General features: G+C 39.9%; 1 protein-coding gene across 2 annotated transcripts in view; it reads left to right on the top strand.

Moving 5' to 3' along the window:
* The first annotated feature begins 594 nt into the window (after nt 1–594).
* Nucleotides 595–10285, top strand: part of ppargc1a (peroxisome proliferator-activated receptor gamma, coactivator 1 alpha) — a 163264-nt gene continuing 153573 nt past the window's right edge. For both annotated transcript variants that reach the window (XM_078545729.1, XM_078545718.1), the window contains exons 1-2: nt 595–759; nt 3802–3981. In XM_078545729.1, the coding sequence (XP_078401855.1) occupies nt 712–759; nt 3802–3981 (228 nt within the window). In that variant the 5' untranslated portion in view covers nt 595–711. The remainder of the gene's footprint in view (nt 760–3801; nt 3982–10285) is intronic.

Raw genomic sequence — 10285 nt, 5'->3', positions numbered from 1 at the left:
TGGTAAAGCACAGGCTTAGGTGACTATCAAATAATAAAGCTTTTCTGAGAATTAATTTTTGTTCCCTTATTCTACATGGAAAAACTTGACAACACTTTTTATTTATTCATTTTGATGAATACATGCACTTCAGTATTGTAGTTTCTTGGAAGTTCAATATGTGTATGGCTTATAATTCAGAAAATTAAGTGCAGGAAAGTCATTCAGGATTGAAGAGTTGTGCATTGTCTGATCCTTGCAAATGCAATAAAGATGTTTAATTTCTACAGCAACAAGAATAAAATAATTTAGGACAACATAAACAGTATTTACCTCATGCCGTGTCAGACTCTTCTTTCAAGATTAAAAAAAGCAAAGTGCCTTTATCATTTAATTTCTTAATTTGGCAGGATTCTTATGAAGGTGTGGTTCATAAACTAGGATTTAATCACAGCACGGGACTAAAGATTCAAAGGTTGAGTAGTTTAAAGATTTACTGTACTTAGCTGTAGCTCCACCCTCTTGATACGTCATTCATTTTATCATGGAATAGTACCTCTGACTGACAGCCCTAGCTACTTTTAATAACCTTATCATGTGACACTGAACAGTAGCGTTAGTGTAGTAGTAAGACAGGTGCCTTCAGTTCAATTTCTGTAAGGGGCCAGCACCCCACACGTGTGCCTGCTGTGTGTGACTGTGGATTTATTGAGATTTTAAGCCACAAGCTGAATGGAGTGGGACAGGTGCAACCAAGACTTTGAGTGGAGTGAAACAGAGGTGAGTTGGAGCATAATTCAATGATCTTTGCACCAGCAATGAGTAGGAATGAACTTATGTCTAAATAAATAGAGAATGCTACTTAAAAGCATACTCACCTAAACCTGAACTGTCTTAAACTTGTTTTTACCAGCGCATGATTGAGGCAAAGTTGTTTTTATTATTCTCTGTGAGAAGAGCTAGTTTCACTGAACTGCTCTTTTTTATAAAAAAAAAGCTCGCCTTAAAACTTCTGTGTAGTTACAACCTTGCAGTGTTTTAAGCAAGGCAGAAATTTTATCTTGGATTTTATCTGTCTCCTTCATTTGCAGTCACACATCTGTGATTTTTCAATGTTCTTAAAGGTGACACTGACTTATTTTTTACTGCAGTTTTCATTTATGAAACAGTTTGTGTCATAAGGTTCAAATTTAACCTAAAATCTCACTGTCATTTGGTAATCTGTTTGGCACTCTGCCATAAACAAGTGTTAGAGTAAATTAGATAACTTAGCACAATGTATGAACCAAAGCTTTGAGTTCAGTTTTGCAATGTTTTCTTTGCTCTTGATAAACCAATCTTATATTTTTCTTGCACAATAATCTTCCTCTAGAATAACTATTTTTAAGCATTAGATCTGAGCCATCCACAGTAGGAATGTTTGTTTGGAAAGACTTGCTGCTGGTAATGTAAAAATAGGCACCAATATATTAAATCTGTATCACCTGCATGGGAACAATTCATGAAGAAAAAGCAGGAAGGTTCACAGCTGTTCTTAAGGGTATGCCTGTAGTAAGTTTATTGCTCTGTAAGGGGTTTTATGTGCTCATGTTCAGCTTCAGAAATGCTCACATGCCAAGATGATTGCTGCTAACCTTGTGATAATCTTGAGACACAATTGCTAGAAAGAATATAATCTTTCCTGCGGCAAAAGCTGTGTAATCATTCATGTGTTTTTGTTTGCTTTTTGTATTCCAGTATTTTTCAGAATGTTGCAGTAGGTCGTTTTATATTCTTGCATGTGAATGAAGCGCATTTATACTGTTGCATGCTTTATATAGTGTGCTCACCAACCACATACAGGACATAAATCTTGCATTCCAGTTTATATGGAAGCTGGGAATATCTGCTGACCTCTTGATGCCTCTGAGGTTCTGTTCGTTTATAAGCAGCTGAGTGGTTTTGTCAAAGAATGTGTTTCATCATTTGCAAATCTGTTTTCATCAGTCATGCATTAGTTTTATGAGTGAGCCAGAGCTGAATAAAGAATTAAGTTTGAGACACAGAAGCATGTTTTGTAATCTCACCAATAAATTCTGTTTCTCTAGGGAGAGAAAATAATGGGAAAAATAATTATTAAGTGCAAGAGTGCAGTATTGTGGATTTTATGCATTTTTTGATTTTTATCATTTACAGTAGCAAGTAATATTAAAGATTATTTCAGAAAATTATTGTTCCTTTACATGCTGAGATTTATTAGAGTGCAAAGGTGAAAGTGTTATTTGGCAGAATACCTTGTTCAATGCTTTAATTTGCATTTTAAAATCCTATTATATTCAATGTGGAGTTAAAAAGAGATCAGCTAAAAGTTAATGAAATTGTCTCATAATTGTAAAAGTTATAACAGGACATGTCCGTGTACCTGAGGCACTCAGTTGTCCTTAGTTTTTTTTGTTTTGTGTTGAATAGTAGTATCTTGAGAAAAATGTTTTGTGTAGAACTCCCCCTTGTTGTGATATCTTAAAGTTGTGTTCCAATGACATTATTTATGAATGGGAAGCAGTGGATTGTGGGCAGCACACTCTATTCATGATGTCACGGAATAGAAGTATATGATTTCACATCAGGAGAAGTTCTACGCAAATGATTTTTCTGAGGCTGCATCTATCTAGTGACCTCAAGCTATAAAACAATATACAAAATGGAGCACTGATCATTATTAGGCAATATACAGAAATAATCTTTGATACTCATTGTTTGTGAGACAATCATCCAACAGGGGATACTAAGAAACATAAGGTTATCTGTTTTTATGACATTTAGGATTATTTGGTGATTGAGTAAAAGTTGTGCTGATTGATGATTAACAATGTAAAACTGCCAATCGTTTTACTAGCAGCACAATAAAGTTTGCTCATTATGCCATATAAGTGAAGATTAGTTAAAAAAAAAGGTTCAGAATCAGCTGCTCAGTGCAACTATGTAGATCTAGCAATGAGATATGCAAACTGTTAAGCTGTAGATTTCCTCACAATTTCTCCACGTTAACTCCCTAATCTTAGGCAGCTATTTAAAAGCCCATTTATGCTATCAATCTGATATTCACTCAGCTGCCAAAATCAAGCACATGCTTGAGATATTTTGCCATTTATTTATCAGACACTCACCTCTGGGGTGAATTTCTGGTTATTGGCAATGCAAACCTGGGCACTAACTTTATTGATCTCCTACTGCACCATGTAAAAAGGCAGCAAAGCATTTTCAGTGTCACTATTGTACAGAGCTGCACCAGATATTTTGGACAATTGTTGCAGTCAAACGATATTTTTTGCTCCCAAACTTATTTTTGAACTCCAATTACTTTACTGATAATGAGAAGCTCTATGAAGCCAAGTGATGTCAAACCTGCTTTGCTCCTTGGTAGAATATGAGGTCAATCAATCCTTTTACTACAGGCATGGCTTTTTGTTTCCTGTCTCATCTTCCCTGTTATCAAAGCCATTTTGTACTGAAAACACAACAGCTTTAAACAACAAGGTGGCAAAAATTTGAAAACCACGGCACATTTTGAAGCAATTCTTTATGATGGTAAATGCCTGAAAGGATGTTGCCAGTTGTAAGAGGGGCTTACCTAGAGAATGCAGCTGGGAAAGTCAAAAGGGGACTTAACCTGCATTGCTCTTGCACTCCTCTTAACAGGAATCTATTGAGCAGAATTGGCTGAAACCTTATTGCCAAGGCATTGAAAATCTTTAGTGAAGTTACTATTATAATGTACCAACTTTACAATATTTGTTAGTAAAGTCAAATATCTTAAAGCATGCTCTGTTTTATTCTCTGTAGTGTGCTGCTTTAGTTGGTGAAGACCAGCCGCTGTGTTCCGATCTTCCTGAACTTGATCTTTCTGAGCTTGATGGAAATGATTTGGACACAGAAAATTTTCTGGGTGGACTCAAGTGGTACAGTGACCAATCAGAAATAATTTCTAACCAATATGGCAATGAATCATCCGACCTCTTTGAGGTAAGCGACTTTTATTCCATAAACCTGCTGAGGGCCTAATATCCTTTAAGCAAGACAAAGCCCAGATTTTGCAGTTATAATGATGGTGAAAATGTCATTCTCATAATCATTACCCTGTAAAACTAATAGCAACTTCTGCCATCCACATCCGGAAATCTAATAGGTGCTGTCAGTAATTCCCTGTTGCTCCACAATGTGCACTATTGAAGTCCCTGCAGACAGCAATCTTGTAGATATCACTGAACTGATGAGAACTTCCTCTTTCATGTTGTGATATCACTGTTAAACTTGCCCACCCCTGGAAATGTTGGCCCAAATCTTTTGGTCTCTGGATCGTTAGAGACTGGATATACAACACAAGGTGCATGTTTGGACCCAGTGGAAGTACTGGTGTGCTGACCTATGTGGGAATTGCCTGGGAAGTTTCAACTTCTGATGGGAAATTCCCCTGCTCCCCAGGACCCTCCACAAATGTCTCTGACTCTGAGTTAGAGTTGGAGGCTTTGGACAGTTCTGATGTGCTTACCAGGAAATGTTAGACAGAAAAAACCTAGTCTAGCTCCTGGGTAACTCCACAACCGTTCCTCCAACACTCCCGGCCGCCCCACTGATCCCCTGACTATACTCTAACACCCTGACTCGACTACCTCCCGACCACCTGACTACCCCCTTGACCGGCTGAATATCCGCCAACTCAACTACCCCCTCCCGACTATCCCCTCAACCTGGGCGGACAACCCTTCTCAACCATGCTACACTCCAGACCACCTGACTACCCCCCCTCCCCCCACCCTCCCCATGACCAGACCTGACTAGCCCTGGCATAAATACTCCTCCTGACCTGACTAGCCATCCCGATCCACCCTACCCTCTTGTCACTTCACCCACCTGTCACCCTACCCAGTTACCTCACCCACCTGTCACCTTACCCACTTACTTCACCCACATACCCACCCTACTACCCTACCAATTCATCCATTCGCTAACATTCATCCATTCGCACATTCATTAACATTCAGACTGGACATTAAACTTACCATGCGGCAGCTAGTGCTGTAAAAAGGGGGCGTGTCCTGTCTTCTCCCCAGTTGTACAGCGCTATGACGGACCTCTCAGAGGGTCGCTACACTCCTCATTTCTGGTAAATCTGGGTTGCAAAACAGCAAGAAATGTGGAGCAGCACGAGGCAGGCTAAAGTTCGACCGGAGCGGCAATCTGACGATGATTGCCACGCCTCGGAAGATCTGGGCTGATATACCTTGTTTATAAGATGTAGTTGAATTTTTAACAGTATACTAAATCATAAATGTTTCTGAACAGCCTGTCTGGCCATGGAAAACTAATTTTACGTTTGTGTAATGTCATTTTTTCCATTATGATAAAAAATTTCATAGACTCTTAATTATTTTTCTAACGAAAGTTTGTTTATGTTTATTCAGCTTTTAATGTGTTATTGTCTCAATCTTTATTTCGCTCTCTGTAAAAATGATAAAATGTGAGGGTTGATCAGTGCATTTTAGTTCCTGATTTTCTATCTGTAAGATTTTTTCAGGCTGTTTGCCCAAGGTCACTGTTGCTGGATGCCTGGGGTGCTCCAGCCTTGGCGTCAGATGCAAATTAACATTGGGAAACGTGAAATCCATGCCACAGAGATCTTTATGGGTAACTTTCTTAGAGGTTAGTGGTGAGCGCCTTTGCTTTGCCATTGACTGCAAAATCCAAACAATTATTCAAAGGATACTCACATGCAAAGGAACCATTTAGAATAATAAAGCTTTCAAAATGATTATTAAAGAATTCCAAATGTTGTGGACAAAATTCTGATGCATTTTCAACAAATTTTGTTAAGTTGGCATTGATTATTTGAAAAAGGATAGAGGATGTATGAGAGTGAAAGCAATATGATTTATAGTCCACGACTGAGCTGACCTGATAGTCATGAATGATGATGAGATATGGTCACTAGTTCAAGTGGGACATAAATTGTCTTTCGCAGCGATTACTATATATTCGGATTTAAAAACATGAACAATGAAAATTAAATGGATACTTGTTGCAAATGTTGATTCTAAATCAGAAATAAATTAGTATACAGAATTTGGAACAGTTGAAGAATGGATGACACCTTGAACCTTATTTCAAACGTGGTCTCATTTGAAATGTTGAGATGGATTGTTGGATTTTCCTGCAGACCCAGACAGGGCGAATTTGCAAAGGATTATTCCTCTTGAAGGAGAATCTAGAATGCGGGGTCGCTGTTTCAAAATAAGGGGTTACCCATTTTGGACAGAGATGAGGACATTTTTTTTCCCTCAGAGGGTCGTGACACTTGGGAATTTTCTTCTTCAAAAGGTGGTTGAGGCAGAGTCCTTGAATATCTTTAAGGCAGAGGTAGATAGATTCTTGATAAGCAAGGGGGTGAAAGGTTATCAGGATAGGCAGGAATATGAGGTTAAAATCAGATTGGCCATGATCATATTGAATGGCGGAGCAGGCTTGAGGGGCCGAGTGGCCTATTCCTGCTCCTAGTTTGCATGTTCGTATATCCATATGGGGGTTCCAAACTGTTCCATATCATCAGTGCACCCAGTGGCCAACCTACTGGGGAGTGGTCTCCTAACTAGCTGTCTCCCCACTTGCCATCCTATTAAGGATGATGGGAGAGCTACTGAGGCTGCGAGCTCAATCAGAGAGCCCACAATGTCAGGCTGGAAGCCCCACTGGAAAAGCTGGGTGCTGCCGAGGCAGCACGAGGGCACCTCAACATGGAGGGGTCCGGAGCTGCCTGTATAGAAGTACTCCATTAAATAGGCCCTACGCCAGAATGGCTGTTGGGTTGGAGGGGGAAACCCCTTTCCAGGACTACTAATGGACGGGGTTGTTGCCTTTCATTCCTGCAGCCCCATCTTTGGAGCACAGAGCATCCAGCTCTGATGGTCCCCTGACCTGCCGCTGGGAGGTCACCTTGATTGAGCTGTCAGCCTCAGTGCATGGCAGGGGGCTGCTCTGACATTGGCAAAATGCAAGCGCCAGCATAATATAACCCTTAATTGCCCTAATTGGCAGACCAACTCTGTGGAGCGGGCAGCAAACCTGGTTCTTGGTCCAGCACGCAAAAGGTCCACAGAAGGTGGAATGTGTTGAGGAGACATCCCTATGTGGCTCCCTACATCTTCCTGCCCAAGCTCTCCCTGCCCCACCTCCAACCTCATTTCCAAGGCGCTGGGAAAATCTAGTCCGTTATTACAATGAACTGTTTCCTGATCATGATGAAAGAGTTGATTTTCATCCACACATGTTCCAGACCACCTCCCTGATGGGTGGGAATGTGGTTGAAGCAAAACAAAATTGGAAGCTTGTTCCTACCAATATCTAGAAACCTACAATTTTGGCGGACGCTTTGAAACAGGTGGCTCAGATTCTTTCAGAAACAGGTGCAAGTGTCATTAGCCCATGAAAATCAGGGCCCTATGAGATAGAGCAGTGTAACCAATGATTCGTAAAGGGACAACTGCAAACTTAAGCATTTGAAGCAATTTTTGTGATGTAGCATTGAGCATTCATGCTCCTCCTGACCTTACAAATTTTACCCCTCCAATGCCTAATTTCCCGCAGCCCCCGTCCTCTCATTAACTGGCTGGACTCTGCAATGGAGCTGCCGGATTTCTTGTCTCCTCTACTTGGCAAATATCTCCTACAGGGGGCCATTCCAAATGAGCCTCAACCATGCAAATTGTGTTGACTAATGACTGCTTTAACAAGGCTTACTCCACCCACTTCTCAGCCAATGGATGTGGTCACTTTAAAATTCGTCCAATTGCATGAATTTTAGATACAAACAGAAAGTAGTGGAAATACTCAGCAGGTCTGGCAGTACCTGTGGAGAGAGAAACATAGTTAACGTTTTGAGTTCGTAAGACTCTTCTTCAGAGTTCTCCAACTCTGAAGAAGAATCATGTGGACTCGAAACATTAACTCTGTTTCTTTATCCACAGTTGCTGACAGACCTGCTGAGTATTTCTAGCATTTTCTGTTTGTATTTCAGATTTCTAGCACCCGCAGTAATTTGCTTTAATTTTAGTGGATGAATTTTAGGATCGTCAAGCTCCAGAATCATCCATTTTGAAATGATATCTAAATACATTGTAATTCAATTTCTGTCCGATGCTAAATTAGCTGTTTCAGCTGTGATACTATTTGAGGTGCTTTTATTGAAATGAGTGCCCCAGGTTAGGAAGGAGAAAAATTAACCTGCACTTCCACTGTTGATCACTTCTCAGTGACCCTTGTTGCGAAGTGTGTCGTACTTATGTCAGGTTAGGGAAGGGTCAGATTTGGCTGTGAAACATGCCATGGTAATTCACCTGCAGATACTCACTGCCTAAGCTCAAATATGCAGACTGGTCCCTTTGCCAATGCACTGGAAGGACTGCCAGCACCCGTGGACCATGTCCCAGAAAAACTCAGTGCCTTCGGGGAAAATTGGCTACATAAAATGTTCCAATGCTCCTGAACATGCATCTCCTAGATGCACACATATAAAGATGCCCTATAATTAACATAACTTCACACTCGTTGTCCATTATAAGGCATTAACACAGTTAAAGGGAGGGGGTGTTCCATTGGATGTATGACTTACAACAGTAAAGCTTAAATAGTTCCTACAGCTGACTTAAATAATGTATCATGCTGGCACCTTTAAATCCTTCAAGCTTTCTTTTTAAAAAAATAATGCATACAAAATTTATAGTGTAAGTTTTCAGTTTAGGTATTTCTTTGAACTTGGAGTGGTCTCGGTTATATCAGTAAGTGAAAACTGCAACTACCAACTACAATTGCAAATTATGTTATATTACATTATATTACATTAACAGCAGGATGTTGCAAGGTTTTTTGTTGCTCAATAACTTTTATATGTTAAACTTGATTATAAGTTGGTTAAGTGGTGCAGATTTTTACAAATGTGCTGCAGAAATTGCAAGGAGGCCTGAGCTACACAATACAATGGAACCACGAGCTGGCATCTTATCATTCTCCACTGGGAGATAGGATGCCTCAAGTCTGGGGTTCCACATCTGGCAAATCCTTGAACTCAGCCAAAGCAGATTGTTTCCTTCAAAAAGGAGCTGGGGCATTCTGAATATTCAGTTCAGGTTAGTTGCACAAAGCTCTATCTGACTGAACACAGTGCAATGAAATGGCCTGAGAACAGTGGAAATTAGTAAATAAAAGCTATCTCAGTTGTATGGTTAATGTCCCAAATAGGTCACAGGATAAGGAAACCTTAAAATGGTTCTATACTTTAAGCGAAATCCACAACCTTAAATTTCTTTTTTAAAATAAAATCTTACATAAACCAAAATTATGTTTATGATAAGGTGCTCTTTTTCTGTTAGATACTGTGAAATAAAACTGCAATATGACTCATATGGTACAATATCACTGTAGTATGAGTCATGTGAGCCAGTAACATATTAGCAGAAGCCTGCTCTTTAATAAAATGCCAAATTCTGCAACAAATTTTGTTTAAGATTCAGAAAAAAAATCAAATCAGTAAGTTCTTTAAAAGCTGTATGTGTAATTCAGGTTGTAGCATATTTCATGTTGTATTTGTCACACATAGCTTAACTGACTATTATTGCTATATAGGGCAGAATTTTACAGCCCCATCCCGGTGGGGTGGGACCAGAAAATGCGGCAAGCTGTTCAAAAGTCCATTGGCTTCGGCGGGACCGTAAAATCCCGCCGGCATAAAATTCCGCCCGTAATGTGCAAATGATATTAACTACTTACATGAAATCAATGTGTTTTTTAACCTCGTGAGTTCCAAACGCCTTTCTCAATTTTACTGTTTTAAAGAAATGTTTCAGTAATTAAATTAGAAAAATTAGGATTGTGACTTTAAGTATACAGCACCAGCCCTTATCTGTACCATCATTATTGTCTACCTACTCTGAAGGGGAGGCAGTGGTATCGTGGTAATCCAGAAGCCTAGGCTAATGCAATGGGGACAGGGGTTTGAATTCCACCACGGCAGCTGGAATTTTAAATTCAGTTAATAAATCTGGAATGAACAAACTAGTCTTGATAACCATTGGCGATTGTCGTAAAAGTCCATGTGGTCCACTCATGCCCTTTAGGGGAGGAAATCTGTTGTCTTGGTCTGGTCCACATGTGAATCCAGATCCACAGCAATGTGGTTGACTCTTAACTGCCCTCTGAAATGGCCTAGCAAGTCACTCAGTTATATCAAACTGCTACAAAGCCCACAAAAATGAATGAAACCGGATGGATCACCTGGCAT

Source organism: Cetorhinus maximus, chromosome 1 (genome assembly GCF_964194155.1).
Source record: "Cetorhinus maximus chromosome 1, sCetMax3.hap1.1, whole genome shotgun sequence".
Taxonomy (NCBI): Eukaryota; Metazoa; Chordata; class Chondrichthyes; order Lamniformes; family Cetorhinidae; genus Cetorhinus; species Cetorhinus maximus.
The sequence above is the reverse complement of the archived record's forward strand: the minus strand, read 5'-3'. Positions and strand labels throughout refer to the sequence as shown.